General features: G+C 43.7%; 1 protein-coding gene across 1 annotated transcript in view; it reads right to left on the reverse strand.

Annotated features, from left to right (window-relative positions):
* The window catches only part of LOC126177811 (potassium voltage-gated channel subfamily H member 8), a 475,984-nt gene extending 462,537 nt beyond the window's left edge, over positions 1-13,447 (reverse strand). The window contains exon 1 of the mRNA XM_049924483.1: positions 13,244-13,447. Within this exon, the coding sequence (XP_049780440.1) occupies positions 13,244-13,373 (130 nt within the window). The 5' untranslated portion in view covers positions 13,374-13,447. The remainder of the gene's footprint in view (positions 1-13,243) is intronic.
* Positions 13,448-16,965: the final 3,518 nt, after the last annotated feature.

Below are 16,965 nucleotides of genomic sequence, written 5' to 3' on the forward strand. Positions count from 1 at the left end.
TATAATAAAACAAATTTAAAGCTGGAGCGGTATTTTCAACCTCTGGTAAAAAAGGATGGTCGAGCACTTGCCCGCTAAAGGCAAAGGTCCCGAGCTCGAGTCTCGTTGCGACACGCAGTTTTAATCTGTCAGGAAGTTTCATATCAGCGCACGCTCCGCTGCAGAGTGAAATTTCATTGTTTTTGTTGTCATTACTACGAGTATAATTGTAGTGATCGGGTGCCCTATATTTTTGTTTTTGCTGTTTGAATGTAATAATCTACACTCCTGGAAATGGAAAAAAGAACACATTGACACCGGTGTGTCAGACCCACCATACTTGCTCCGGACACTGCGAGAGGGCTGTACAAGCAATGATCACACGCACGGCACAGCGGACACACCAGGAACCGCGGTGTTGGCCGTCGAATGGCGCTAGCTGCGCAGCATTTGTGCACCGCCGCCGTCAGTGTCAGCCAGTTTGCCGTGGCATACGGAGCTCCATCGCAGTCTTTAACACTGGTAGCATGCCGCGACAGCGTGGACGTGAACCGTATGTGCAGTTGACGGACTTTGAGCGAGGGCGTATAGTGGGCATGCGGGAGGCCGGGTGGACGTACCGCCGAATTGCTCAACACGTGGGGCGTGAGGTCTCCACAGTACATCGATGTTGTCGCCAGTGGTCGGCGGAAGGTGCACGTGCCCGTCGACCTGGGACCGGACCGCAGCGACGCACGGATGCACGCCAAGACCGTAGGATCCTACGCAGTGCCGTAGGGGACCGCACCGCCACTTCCCAGCAAATTAGGGACACTGTTGCTCCTGGGGTATCGGCGAGGACCATTCGCAACCGTCTCCATGAAGCTGGGCTACGGTCCCGCACACCGTTAGGCCGTCTTCCGCTCACGCCCCAACATCGTGCAGCCCGCCTCCAGTGGTGTCGCGACAGGCGTGAATGGAGGGACGAATGGAGACATGTCGTCTTCAGCGATGAGAGTCGCTTCTGCTTTGGTGCCAATGATGGTCGTATGCGTGTTTGGCGCCGTGCAGGTGAGCGCCACAATCAGGACTGCATACGACCGAGGCACACAGGGCCAACACCCGGCATCATGGTGTGGGGAGCGATCTCCTACACTGGCCGTACACCACTGGTGATCGTCGAGGGGACACTGAATAGTGCACGGTACATCCAAACCGTCATCGAACCCATCGTTCTACCATTCCTAGACCGGCAAGGGAACTTGCTGTTCCAACAGGACAATGCACGTCCGCATGTATCCCGTGCCACCCAACGTGCTCTAGAAGGTGTAAGTCAACTACCCTGGCCAGCAAGATCTCCGGATCTGTCCCCCATTGAGCATGTTTGGGACTGGATGAAGCGTCGTCTCACGCGGTCTGCACGTCCAGCACGAACGCTGGTCCAACTGAGGCGCCAGGTGGAAATGGCATGGCAAGCCGTTCCACAGGACTACATCCAGCATCTCTACGATCGTCTCCATGGGAGAATAGCAGCCTGCATTGCTGCGAAAGGTGGATATACACTGTACTAGTGCCGGCATTGTGCACGCTCTGTTGCCTGTGTCTATGTGCCTGTGGCTCTGTCAGTGTGATCATGTGATGTATCTGACCCCAGGAATGTGTCAATAAAGTTTCCCCTTCCTGGGACAATGAATTCACGGTGTTCTTATTTCAATTTCCAGGAGTGTATTATCTTCGTTACTTGACTCATCTTTGGAGTCTCCTGCTGATGTTTTGCTCTCACGTACCTTTTTAAACTGACTCAGCATCTACGAAAAAAAATAAAATTTTCCCTTACTATGGCGTTTATAGACTTACTGTTTTAATATAAGAATGCGCACGTTTGTCCTTCTTATTGGACAGTGAAATGTACTCCTGATTTCGACCAGCAACGTGTTTATAAAGATAGGCAACTAACACAATTATTCTCGAGACGCTTCTTGGCAATTACATGTGAAAAATAATTGTTTGTAAAGTATTACTACCGAAGAGTTTCACATTGAAACAGGCATGATCCCAAGTCATAGCGAAGGTACTTCATTTTAAAATGGACATTCGCAAGTTGCCCATTGTTTTCACATTATTATTGTCAAGATTATTTCTCTGCTTAAAGATAGGCAGCGCCCCACGCGGGGTGTAGGCTAAGTTCGCTGCTTTTAGCATCGTACCCAGGATCGATCGCGGTCCTGTGGTTTGGAGCAGAGTGGAAGGCCTAAACAAGATGGAGCGCAGAGTTGCAGAGTTCCCTTTCAAAGATGAGGCACGCACAACATACAATAAGCGGAGTACGTGTGGCGCGCGCATGCTAAGTTTTTAAGTTAGGGGAACCATCCCTTGGGGTCAGAAATGAAATGCTCGCCGAAATCTAAAATATATCAACCGCATTGCTCTCACAGAATGCTCATCCACGCAGATAGGAAACACATACATAGTGTATGGGCATTATAACCAATAACGCGCTCTAATTCTGGAACCTTACCATAGATGCTTCTGTAGTTTACTAATATCATCTTAAGCGTTTCACTTAAAGTGAATAGCAACGACATCCTATGATCGAATTGGAATATTTACCGGAAGGATAGTCACCATTGGTGGCGGCGTATTTATTGCATTAAAGATTTCAGTAACATCCAGCGAGGTTATCACATATTCCGAATGTGGATTAATCTGGATGAAATTAGGTGTCAAAAGAGGATCAAACATGGTAATCGGATGCTTTCATAGACGCATGCGTCAGGAGCTGTAGTGATTGAGTACTTCAGAGAGAACTTTGAGAATTTAGTGAATAAGTTTCCTTATAATGCGATTTAAGTAAGGGATGAATTCAGCCTTTCAGATATAGATTGAGAGAGCCATGCGAATCAAAACTGGTGCCAGAGATAGAGATTCGTGTGATATTGTCCTAAATGATCTTGTCCGAAAATTACTTTGCGCAGATAATTAGAGAACTCGAGAAAGAAACGTCTTAGACCTCCTAACTACAGACAGACCTGAACTTCTCGAATCATTGACGTAGATGAGGTTATCAGTGGTCATAAGACTGTGGTAACACCTGCGTCTACTGGTATTACTAGGAATTTAAGAAACCCAGGAAAACATTTTATGCTTGGCGAGAGTGACATGATCAAAATTACACAGTATATGATTAGTCAGCATCAAATATTCAGTGCTAAGATCGAAGATGTGGAGCACAAATCGAAAAAAATTCAAACCAACGTTCACTATGCCTTAGACAAGTATATTCCGAGCAAGGTCTTAAGGGATGGGAAAAATCCACCCAGGTTTAAAAGTGGTGTTAGAAAACTGCTACATAAACAATGAGGCTTCATCACGGATTCAAGAGAGGTCAAAGTCTATTTATCAAATGAAAGCTGGACGGAGCGAAAATGAGCGAAAGGAGAGCAATGAGAGAGGCGTTCCATGACTCTGAAAGTAAAATTTGACTACCGATCTGACTCAGAATACGAAGAGGTACGTTTCGCGAAATAACCACAACGAGAATATTCGAGAAATTATAGCTGTTACGGAAGCTTACAGAAATAACTGTACCTACGCGGCATTCGCTAATGGAACAGGGAAGGGGGGGGGGGGTTCCGGAAGTACCCTCCGCCGAATACCGAGATGTGGCTTGCGTATTAGAAAAGAAAGCCTCATAAATCCAATATTTAGCCGGTGGACGCTGGACACACGTTGTCCGAGATCAGTACCTCAGTGTAATGACTTCACACCTCTGTACAATCGAGGAAGGATATGAACATAGATTGTGCGACTGAACATTAATGTTTCACGCTAACCTTTGTTGCCAGCGTTCTGCCTGTCTTACGTCCCACGGAAACGTTGCCAGTGACATGTGCGTTTCTCAGAAAATTAACAACTGGAAAAATGTTTAAAAATAGAAACACTCTCGTTTGCTCAGTTGGAAAACAGGGGTTAACTATTATTAGTTGATTTCATTACGTGAACTTACTCAAATGATGGAGATTTAATTTCTGCTTGGATCGGAAGGGCAGATGTGCGTAGGTGTAATTAGAAACACTAGTCACTCACTGGCAACGTGATAATTCTTTTAAGTTTACATGCCAAGAGATTGGAGAAATGTATGATGAAATTTAATTGTGGCAATTGTGGCAGGACAGTATATGACCGCTGCTTCATCTACTACTTAGTGATTTGACTAAATTCTGGGTGTCTCTCTCATAGCGCTTATCCCGCCGTTCGGGGGTCGTTTTTATCGTGACTCAGAAAATTTACTTTATTAATTTTGTGCCAGAATGCCCATTCTATCGCCATAGCCATCACTTAAACCCGAGCGAGTTGAATCGTGTGATTATGCTACTTAATATATGTTTGTCGTATTTTTTTAGGCAGAAAAAGGTGGACAGCTCAAAATTTGCCTAAAAGAGCGTGGAAAACCGCCTAAAAACCTCATTCAAGCTGGCCAGTGCACCACACGAATGGTAGTTAATCCACAGCGCAGATGCCATCCAGACTTCGTTTATTTGCTTGTTCCGGAAACTAGAGCGCTGTGTGTTAAGCTATACGGTCGTGCTATTTCGTAAACATCTGTATAATGCTGGAGAATTAGTCTGGAGTATGTGATAAGTGAGACACGTGTCAAATGTTGAACCGGAACTCAGATTCCGGATTACAGAATTTTCCAGTTATGATGGTACAGATTATTCGAATTGCTGAATACAAGCGCTTAGTTTCCAGATTTTAAACAAGTAAAAGACTATAGCTCATCAAAAGTGTCAAGACATCTATGACGGTCTTGAGTTTGCTGAGGACATTTTCGACGAGTTGTTTCAATATCTGTTGACCATTCTTCCTCAACAGTCGAAACCAGAACAAGTAGTGATGCTGGACACTGGGGTCCAGAATGAAGTGGCCATTCTGCTTCATCCCAAAGGTATTCCATTAGGTTCATGTCCGGACTCTAGTCAGACTGGCCCATTTCAGGAATATTTTCCCAAACCCAGTTCCTCACATATGCCGCTTTTTGCCAGGGTGAACTGTCATGCAGACACAAACAATAATCGCACGAGTGCTGTTCCTCTACTGTAAGCAGCACACGGTGCTACAAAATGCACTATGTGGTCAAAAGTATCCGGACACCCCCAAAAAATATACTTTTTCCATATTTGATGCATTTTGCTGCCACCTACTGCAAGGTACTCCATATCAGCGACCTCAGCAGTCATTAGACATCATGAGAGAGCAGAATGGGGCGCTCCGCGAAACTCGCGGACTTGGAACGTGGTCAGCTGATTTGGTGTCGCTTCTGTCATACGTCTGTACGCGAGATTTTCACACTCCTAAATATCCCTAGGTCAACTGTTTACGATGAGATAGTGAAGTGGAAACGTGAAGGGAGGCGTACAGCACAAAAGCGTACAGGCTGACCTCGTCAGTTGACTGACATAGACAGCCGACAGTTGAAGAGGGTACTATGTGTAATAGGCGCACCTACCCAGACCATCACGCAGGAATTCCAAACTGCATCAGATCCATTGCAGGTACTATGACAGTTAAGTGGGAGGTGAGAAAAATAGGATTTCATGGTCGAGCGGCTGTTCATAAGCCACACATCACGCCGATAAATGCCAAAAGACGCTTCGCTTGGTGTAAGTAGTGTAAACATTGGACGACTGAAAAATGGAAAAACGTGCAGTGACGAATCACGGTACACAATGTGGTGATCCGATGGCAGGGTGTGGGTATGGCGAATCCCCGGTGAACGTCTTCTGACAGCGTGTGTTGTGCCAACAGTAAAATTCGGAGGCGTTGGGGTTATGGTGTGGTCGTGTTTTTCATGGAGAGGGCTTGCACCCCTTGTTGTTTTGCGAGGCACTATCACAGCCTGTAGTCTTTCACCCGTACTGTTCAATCTGTACATCGAGGAAACAATGATAGAAATAAATGAAAAGTTCAGCAATGGAATTAAAATTCAAGGTGAAAGGATATCAATGATACGATTCGCTGATGACATTGCTATCCTGAGTGAAAGTGAAGAAGAATTACATGATCTGCTGAATGGAATGAACAGTCTAATGAGTACAGAATATGGACTGAGAGTAAATCCAAGAAATGTGGCGAAGAGAAGTCTAATACCATCAAATACCGGCCTTAAATTGAGGAAGAAATTTCTGAGAATATACGTCTGGAGTACAGCGTTGTATGTTAGTGAAACATGGACTGTGGCAAAACCGGAACAGAAGAGAATCGAAGCACTTGAGATGTGGTGCTACAGACGAATGTTGAAAATTAGGTGGACTGATAAGGTAAGGAATGAGTAGGTTCTGTGCAGAATCGGAGAGGAAAGAAATATGTGGACAACAATGGAGAAGGGACAGGATGATAGAATATCTGTTAACGACATGACTTCCACGGTACTAGAGGGAGCTGTAGAAGGCACAAGCTGTAGAGGAAGACAGAGATTGGAATATAGCCAGCAAATAATAGAGGACGTAGTCTGCAAGTGCTACTCTGAGATGAAGAGGTTAGCACAGGAGAGGAATTCGTGGCGGACCGCATCAAACCAGTTAAAAGATTGATGAGCCAAAAAAAATCACGTTACAGAGCTACACTGATGTTTTAAGCATCTTCTTGCTTCCCATTGTTGAAGAGCAATTCTGGGATGGCGATTGCATCTTTCAACACAGTCGAGCACCTGTTCATAATGCACGGCCTGTAGCGGAGTGGTTACACGACAATAACATCCCTGTAATGGAATGACCTGCACAGAGTCCTGACCTGAGCCTTATACTACACCTTTGCGATGTTTTGGAACGGCGACTTCGTGCCAGGCCTCACCGACTGACATTGATACCTCTCCTCAGTGCAGCACTCCGGGAAGAATGGGCTCCCATTCCCCAAGAAACATTCCACCAGCATCTGATTGAACGTATGCCTGCGAGAGTGGAAGCTATCATCAAAGCTAAGGGTGGGCCAACACTATTGAACTCCAACATTACCGATGGAGGGCGCCACGAACATGTAAGTCATTTTCAGCCAGGTGTCCGGATACTATTGATCACGTAGTGTATGTGCATATCCTCCCAAATTTAACGTTTTCTTAGCGCAGTAAGGGCACGACGGTCCAGCCACGAAAATCCCCATACCGTAACACCACCTTCTCCGTACTTCACTCTTGGCACAACACGTGACGGCAGGTAACTTTCTCGAGGCGTTCGTCAAACCCAAAACCTTCCATCGGATTGTCACAGGGTATACCGTGAGTCACCACTAAAAATCACTCGGTTCCAGTAATGCAGTGTCCAGACCCGTAGCTCTTTATACCACCTCAAGCGTCGCTTAGCATTGACAGCAGAAACGTGTGGCTTATGAGGAGCTGCTCGACAGCTGCTCCTTGTTATTTCTGTCTAAGGACAGTCATTACGCTAGTTGGACTTCTGGTAACATTATGGAACTCATTAGTGATTCCATCCGCTGATTTTATGCGATATTTTACAGCCAGTCTCCACTATGCTCGACAGTCACTGTTCGTCCGTAGATGAGGTCTGCCTGGCCTAGGTTTAAGTAACCTTGTTCCTTAGAGTTTACGCTTGACAATCATATAAGAAAAAAACGACTTGTGCAACTATAGGATGGTTGAAGTATCCATGATGGACCTGTTACTCAAGCGACATCCAGTTATCAGTTCACGTACGAAGTTACTGATCTCTCCTATCAGACTTTTTCAGCTGTTACCGCTTCCCTACTGACAGCACTATTTTTTTTTCCTTTATTGGGTTTCGCTTCCCCCTAAAGGGGGGCGGGCTGGCCGCAGCTTATTACGCCGCTCTTCAGCCTACATAATTTGTTTTAAAAAGATGAAGATAATAAAAAATAATAACAGTTGGCGATAAAATCGGTGACTTAAAGGTAAAAATGGCAGAAAATTCTGGAGCGTAAAACATAAAACACAGGGTTGATGAAGCTAATAAAACACACAGGAAGCAGAAAAACAATAGACAGACAATTAAAAAAAAACACGGCGACAGTCTGGGTTCTGTTCGCAAGAGATATAAAAAGCACACCCAGCGACAGCATGATTTCTGTTCGCAACACTGTGGAAGGACGCACAACACCGAACACTCACTTAAACACTGCGCTAAAAGTTGGCACAAATACGACATACCACACCCGAGAGCAGGTGGGGGGGAAACTGGTCAGATGACGGGAAAAAGGGGGGGGGAGACAGCACTATCATTCCCGTCTCCTTTTATAGTGGTGGCTGCGCCTCTCGTGACATCTAGTGATCAATTCCGTATCGCACATGGGCGACCGGATATTTTTGATCAGATAGCTTACAAAGACCGAAGTATTCTGTTATAATTAGAAGGAATATATTTTTTATTACAAATTTCTAACTGTGAAAGCTTAGACGAGGAAACCATCCACGAATGGTAAATAAAACGATACCTATGAATCGGTGTATGAGTAGCTATGTGGTGCGTATACAGTGAACAAAGTGTATTCCGTGAATGAAGAAATGGAAGTGGCTATCAATGATCCGTCAGCACGCTCACCGAGGCACTCCAGTGTGTTGTGATATGTTATTCGAGAGTACAGACAAAATTCATTTGATTATCCCGAAGTTTCTTCTCCGGGAAAAAATGAATGATAAACAAAAACAGAAAAAAATAGGAGAATTATTTCCCGAAAGTGAGTTAAAAGTAAGTGGAACGAAATATAGTGAGAGTAGCTTCTATCAGTCCATCTCCTCCTGTCCCGCTCGCTTTCCATCTCGTACTCTCCCCTTGCTCTGTCCACTTCCTCCTCCCTCTCGCTGTTCATCTCCTGCTCCCTACCCTCTTTGCCTATCTGTTCCTCCCCCTGTCTCTGCCCATCTCCTTCCGCCTCCTTATTCGGTTTATGTCCTTCAATCCCCCCTTTCTGCCCACATCCTGCTCTCCCTACCTGTGCCATCTCCTCTTTCCCCCTCTCTGTCGGTGCATGTCCTCCTCCCTCCCCCCCCCCCCATATCTCTCTCCACGGTATCTGCCTTCCCCCGGTATGAATCTGGTGGTTCTTACACCCACTTTTTACCCATGTATTTGTCACCGTACTAACATGTCATATATGTGTGGGTGAAATCTTATGGGACTTAACTGTAAGCTCATCAGTCCCTAAGCTTACACACTACTTAACGTAAAGTATCCTAAGGAGAAACACACACACCCATGCCCGAGGGAGGACTCGAACCTCCGCCAGGAGCAGCGGCACAGTCCATGGCTGTAGCGCCTTAGACCGCTCGGCCAATCCTGAGCGGCACATGTCATATATATTTCATACATATTTAAAATATTTCACACGTGTTGGTATACGTATTTCACAAGTACCTCTAGCGAATTTAACCCTGCAGTTTCATTTTCACGTATCTCAATGTTAATGACGTCGCATGTTTTGAACTATACGTCGCACAGTGATATATTTAAGTAGGTACACTGAGCGGCATACGTGGATACGATCTCTGAAATATATTGCGATTAGAGTTAGCAGAGAGTAATACATGTAGCAGCAGTTTCTCAAGCATTTCAGTATTTTAAGTCGTATGTCCTGAAATATTTGACGTACAGTAATATAATTTTGCTGCTGCATTAAATGGTATATGTAAATACTGTCTGTAAAATGTGCCACTAATGCACTTAGTAGCAAAGACATAATAAATTAAAACGTGATATGGCAGTTTAGCTAAATGGTGTAGCAAGCGATGAACTTTTTTGCTTTCGTTATTTTGAGCTAGTTATCAACGAGAAATAGTTTTGAAAAGTCCAAAATTATTTGTTGAGTATGTTCCCAGTCACGAAGTGCTGCGTTTAAGCCGTCATGTCACGGACTGCGGCGGCCCCTCCCGCCGGAAGTTCGAGTCCTCCCTCGGTCATGGGGGTGTGTGTTGTTCTGAGCATAAGTTAGTTTAAGTAGTGTGTAACTCTAGGGACAGATGACGTAAGCAGTTTGGTGCCTTAGAAATTCAAACACACACACTAACTGCTGTCATTTTAAATTTCTGCATGAGTAAATTATTGGTATTCACACGTTGTCAACTACACTAATTTTTCAACATCATAAGCACCCCTTTGTTAGGTAGCGCGTTCTTACCCCTCAGCGGTGATCTCCAGACAATAGGTCATATGTGTACTAAGTTTGACTGAAATAGATCCGGTGGTTTAGGAGATGTGGAACATACATACATACGTACACTCGCTTTTAATATGTGTGGATTCAAGAGCAGTTTAAAAAAAAAAAGTTAGTTTGTGGCGTGCAAGTATTGAAGTGGGGTATCAAGTGTGATATGAAGCATGTTTTCTAAGTACAGTAAATTACAGTTTCCGGCAGAAAATATGTGTAATTTGGATTATAATATTATATTACACTGTTCGACATGGGTTCTATTTCTGATATTAAGGTATGTGCTTCTAGACCATTTTACCGTGGGAAATTCAAATATGTAAATAAAATATCATTTTCAGGGATACTTTTTATGTAATATGTATATACATGTATATTCACAATTCATGGCAAACACAGAGACGTTATAGGGAAATACGGGTATGTTGCCGCATCCAGTAGTGATAGAACGTGATAATTTCTTGTGCAACAGCAGGTGGGAAGAATCAGACATCATTAGGTTATCCCCCGCCACACCTATGTCATTAAGACCACCTGCAACGTCTCATCAACTCGAACGGCGACAGCCGGTCGCTGCCTCGGCAGTAAAGCTTCACGCCTCCTAGGGGCAGGTGCATCGAGTTTACAACAGTGGTGTTAGCCGCAATTTGTGTCAGTCTTAACAAGTGGGTGTTTTGGCTGACGAGTAACTGTCTGTCATATTTCAGAGCATGGTTGAATTTTTTAGTTTCTGTGTGTAAACTGATTGAGCCTGGTGCTGAAGGTAAAACGTCTGCTGGTTTTTACACATCAGCGTTCCTCTAGTTCCCTACTATTAATTTAATTTAGGTGTATTACCAAAGTGGTATTTTTAAATTTTCAGAAATGCCACGTTGTCGTGGATGTTGATATAAGCCGAACAACTTCTGCTACAACTGTGGGAAGTTCACTTTTGCCAGAAACAGGAGGAAAATTTCTTCAGTCATAAAGAAAGCATACAAACAAGGTAGGAGACCAAGATAAAGAATGGGCACCACATTTCTGTTGTGCTACATGTTACTGCAAACTAATTCAGTGGTGGAAAGGTAAAGAGAATGTTGCGTTGTTTGCTCTTCCCATGGTGTGGAGGGAGCCTAAGGACCATGTTACTGATTGTTATTTCTGTCTAACAAAAATTCAGGGTTCTAAAAACAAAAAGTCGAAGTGGCACATTGTTTACCCAGATCTGCCTTCAGCGAGAATGCCAGTGCAGCATTCCGACAACCTTCCAGTACCTTCAAGAGCTCGAGGTCAAATTCCGAGTGATAGTGAAATAAGTAGTACTGAAGAAATCACAGATGATGATTCTTTTTATCACTGCACAAGTGAGTCATCGCCACATTTGTTAACACAGGCAGATTTAAATGATTTAGCACATGATCTAGGACTAAGTAAACAAAAGGCTCAGCTGCTTGGTTCAAGATTACAAGAGTATAATCTACTGCACCAAAGTACTAAAATCAGTTTGTTCAGGCACAGAGAACATGCCTTTATCTTATTTTTCAACTGACGAAGCACTGACATTTTGCAAGGACGTTGCTGGCCTGATGCAAGTGCTGAACTTATATTTCACAGGAGTGGAGACTTTTCATAGATTCATAAAAAACAAGTCTGAAGGGTGTTTTGTTCCATAACGGAAATAAAATACACTCTGTTCCAGTAGCTTACGCTAGTTTGACAAAAGAGAATTACGAATTCGTACAAAGGATGCTAAATTCATTAAAATACAATGAACACAAATGGAAAATATGTGCAGATTTCAAGGTAATTGCTATGGTACTGAGAATGCAACACGGCTACACAAAGTATGCCTGTTTTCTTTGCGAGTGGGATAGTTGAGACCGAAATTCTCACTACGTGAAAAAGAAATGGCCTAGGCGAAGATGGAAAGTTGGCGAAAAGAATGTACAACGTGAAAGTCTGGTAGCTCCTGAATATATACTACTTCCACTGCTTCACATCAAACTTGGCCTGATGAAACAATTCGTGAAGGCCATGGATCCAACAGGCTGTGGGTTTGCATGTCTAGCTACCAAATTCCCCCGTCTTTCAGCTGCAAAAATAAAGGGAGGTGTATTTGTGGGCCCACAAATCAGGGAGCTGCAGAAAGATGCAAATTTTGAAGCATGTTTAACTGATAAAGAAAAAACCGCATGGGACTGTTTCAAGATGGTGTTGGAAAACTTCCTCGGAAGAAGAAGAGCTACTAACTACAAAGAAATGGTGAAGGATATGATCAAAGCATATCAGGATTTGGGGTGCAATATGTCTTTGAAGGTACATAGATGGACTCTCATCTGGACTACTTCACAGAGAGTTGTAGTGACGTATCGGATGAACATGGGGAAAGATTCCAGAAAGACATTTCTACCATAGAAAGGCGCTATGAAGGGAAGTGGGTACCTTCTATGTTAGCAGATTATTGCTGGAATATCATTCGAGAGAAGAAAGATTCACAATACAAGAGAAAAAAGTGATGTGCATTACAAGGCAGTGGCTCATTGTTTGTCAATTTTCTGTAATTTCTCATGTTAAATAAATGCTTCAAAGTGTATACACAAAGGTTACTGTGTTATATGTTAGATCCCACCCTCCATTAATGTGATGAACTTATAACATCATAAAGATGTGCATTTGTTTGTCGAATTTCACCTCACGTTTGCTGCACTATATCAGAAACTGAAAAGAGAAATAAAATTGCGATTACTCATAAACTATCCCTGACAGAAAAAAACCAAAAACTGTTTTCAATTCAGCACTCAAAATACAACTAGGATCACAATATTTTTATCAGAAATAGAAAAATAGGTTTTTTTTGTAGAACAGTGTTATCTGTGTATTTCGGTTGTCCGTTCAGTCTCGGGTCCGCAGTAGCTCGAATAATAGGGAGTTTTCAGTAGGAAGGTAATATGAGTTTCACGAATCTGTTCAACGCAATACAGCATCAAAATAAAATGTGAATTTCACGAAACTGTTCACAGGTAAGGTGAGTAAAGGAAGCGGTGAACAATGTGGACATGTTTCTTGCCTCCATTTAGAGGAGAAAGTGAAATTAAAATAGGCTGACTGGAGAGCGAGCAGGCAGCGGACTGACCATTCTTCTTGTAGAAGATGACCTCCAGCTTGAGCTCCGTCTTGGCGTCGAGCGCGCGCTCGATCTGCAGCTTGTGCTCGTCCGCGGTGTCCGGTCCGTAGAGGAACTTGCAGGCGCAGCCCTTCTGCATGATCTGCGCGCGCGCCCACCCCGTCAGCTCGCAGAAGCCGTCCGAGCAGTACACGATCGGGTACAGCGCCGGCACCTGCGCGTTGCCCAGCACGAAGTTGCTGTCTGAAACACAGCGCACCCAAACAAAACGAGTGAGCTTTGATGCAGCATCCAGCAGTCAACGGAAAATGCTGACATAATTTAAAAGCATGTTTGTAGTGATCACAAATATCTGTTTCCTGATGCATTTGGTCACTGGCTGTTCTCAAAAAGACATAAAATAGTATTTCGTCCATATTGTCGGTAAAAAATACGAGTTTTGCACTCATGATATGCGTTGATGCTATTTGTAATGGAATTCGTGACATTTTATAACGTACAGTATTAACACGTTCACGCCGGCGCTGAAAATTGTTTCTCACCACCGTGCGGCGCGTGCATTCATCCTCTCATTCATCTGTTGGAGCTGATTTTTCCCGTTTCTCGCCGTGGGGCGATGGTCGTATTTAGACGCACTACGCTACTGCCTAAATACAGGGTGTTACAAAAAGGTGCGGCCAAACTTTCAGGAAACATTCCTCACACACAAATAAAGAAAAGATGTTATGTGGACATGTGTCCGGAAACGCTTAATTTCCATGTTAGAGCTCATTTTAGTTTCGTCACCTACGCTTCCATCTACGCTCAATGGAGCACGTTATCATGATTTCATACGGGATACTCTACTTGTGCTGCTAGAACATGTGCCTTTACAAGTACGACTCAACATGTGGTTCATGCACGGTGGAGCTCCTGCACATTTCAGTCGAAGTGTTCGTACGCTTCTCAACAACAGATTCGGTGACCGATGTATTGCTTCCCGTCTGCCTACATGTATTCCAAATCCAAATCACGCGCTCACAGCATTATCCTGCTTTCTATAAGCCTTAGAATAATAGAGGTCAAGAGCTTCGAGCAGCGTGTTACCAGAGGATCTTATACGGTTCACATCTCTTTGTAAATGCTTCCATTGGTAATAGCATTTAAATATGAGTTTGCATCTTGTTATTTAAATGGAAAGTGTTAGATTGTAACAACCCTGTGTGAATGCCCTGTTGTTTAATATACACAGCTATTCAAAAATTCCGCCACGAAGGTGGCTATGTAGTACTGAAAATTTCAGGTTCTTCTGTTGGCAGATACATGATTATTCGTCTTATAGTTCAGTCTTAGTTAAATGTGCTTTTGCGTTTAAGCCACATCTTATGCCGCTCACATACTTCACGGCTTACAATTAACTCTTGAGAAAACATTAAAGAAGGGCCAAGACACATGTATTCCCTTCATCGACTTCAAAAAAATATTTGACAGGGTAGACCGACGACGTTTTTTTGTCTGAGTGGGACTGATATGGAGTATAAGGACAGAAAGGCAAGCAGACACTGTGTGGAAAAGATGTGACGGTGATAAGGTGTGGAGAACGTCAAAAAAAGCTACTATTAGGCAGCGTGTATCAAAGAGCTGCTCACTCTCTCTTATCTTGTTCAAAGGATAATTCCGAGGGCAATAGATGAAGGCAGGGAGAAACTTTGATCTGAAGGAGGAATTAAAATTTATGGTAAGAAAATGGACATCCCGAGATTTGCAGAGGATATTGCAGAGTTAAGTGAAGATGCAGAACAATTGCAAGCAATGCCAGTCCAGAAGCAAATCATCCTCAGCTTTGCAACTTAAAAATTAATAAAGATAAAACAAATATCTTAGTGGCGAGTAGACAAAATACCGTTGCCCAGTGCACACTTAACAATGAACGACTGGAGACCTAGGGAGCAAAATCACATCAGACGGAAGGTCAAAGAAGGATATTGCAATCCGAATCCATCAGGCAAAAGCTGCTTTTAACTAGGGAAGTAACCTTTTCACATTCAGCAACAGAGACAAACATTTCCGGAAAAACCTCATAAAGACGTTTGTTTTGGAGTGTGCTGCCGTACGGAAGTGAAACAAATACAACCAGAGAATCAGAAAAGCATAGAATAACAGCTTTAGAGATGTGCTACCGCAGAAAGCTCAGAGATGTGCTACCGCAGAAAGCTCAAGATTTCCTGGGCACACTAGATACCAAACTAAGAGGTGCTCCACAGGGTGGAGGAAGAGAAGCCTTGTTGCCTGAAGGCAGTCGAACACAGAAGGGCCACCGTAGGTCGGCTACCTGCTGATAAATGATGGTATCATTAAAATTATCATTGAAAGGACAGTGAAAGAGAAAATGACTAGAGACAGACCGCGACTACAGTCCTCCATGATCAATCAGATCATGGAGGATACCTGTTGCACCGCACATACCGCTCTCAAAAGGGAGGCCGAAGACAGTAATGCATGGCGAACTGATGCTAACCAATCTGATGGCTGAAGACCAGAAGAAGAAGACGGAAACGGAAGAAGACGGCGGACGCGATACTTGGACGAGATGTTTGTACCAATTAATTTCATGTCTTTTTCAAGGTGGCTAGCGACCAAAACACGTAAGGAAACTGATACAATATTTGTGGTCAAGAGAAGTACAGTGTATAATTGAATTTTACAACTTTGAATATGACTTTGTATTTCATTTTTCGTTTATACAATAGATTTTGAAATAAAATGTCTCGCAAGGCAACGAGACAGACCGCTACGTATCTTGCCTTAAAATACAACGGCGATCCTAAAATTACAATTTTTGTTTACCTGTGTAGAGGGAAGGGGCGTCGGCGAGGGAGAAACGTTCTTTCACTGCATGCCACTAAATTCCTGGAAATAGCCACAAACACTAAACATCTCAGAGTATGCGTACGGAACGATCTGAAGTGCAACGAACTCATGAAAGAAAGGCAGATGCAGGACTGAGATTCTTTCGTATTATTAGAATTTGTACTCAACATATCATTGTTTACTCACTTATCGATAATCAAAAAGCATCGACATACTGCAAGTCCTAGAACGACTACCTAATGTTTCTACGCCATTTACTGGAACATCAAACCATCCAGCAAAGTCTCCCAAAATATCACGACGTATAATACCAAAGGCGGTAATAATCTTAACCCAAAGCCCAGGCTTGACACAGCTTGATACTAGATTTGCAGATCGAATCACGTTCCAACTGTAATAGTCCATTCGGTCTATGCCAGTAAAATCACATTTCTACAGGGAAAAGATGAAATTGCCTGTGTTTTAGAGCCCTGATTTTTTGACCATCGAAATTCATGTCAGCTTGTTTTTACATAAAGGAGAAATGAAGCCTCAACGTAAGCGCGCCCACACACACACACACACACACACACACACACACATACACACAACGGACGGACGGACAGAGAGAGACAGACTGTATAATTCATTAAGCGAATGTAAGTATATATGTCACAGTACAACGCACTGGGCCGTGTACGTAATCTGTCAGGGCCAAATGTAGGGGCAATACAGATGAAACGAAACAACTGGCAAAAGAACAAAAGGGGCAGCTATCAGGCCCACCGCAGTTGCGAGACAAAAGCTGGGGTCGGTCTGTCGGCGGCGCGGATGTATCACAGACGAAAGAGATCCGCCGGTGCTGAAAGAGCTCCGCGATGGCGGACACCGCTAAGCTGTTT

Source organism: Schistocerca cancellata, chromosome 1 (assembly GCF_023864275.1).
Source record: "Schistocerca cancellata isolate TAMUIC-IGC-003103 chromosome 1, iqSchCanc2.1, whole genome shotgun sequence".
Lineage (NCBI taxonomy): Eukaryota > Metazoa > Arthropoda > Insecta > Orthoptera > Acrididae > Schistocerca > Schistocerca cancellata.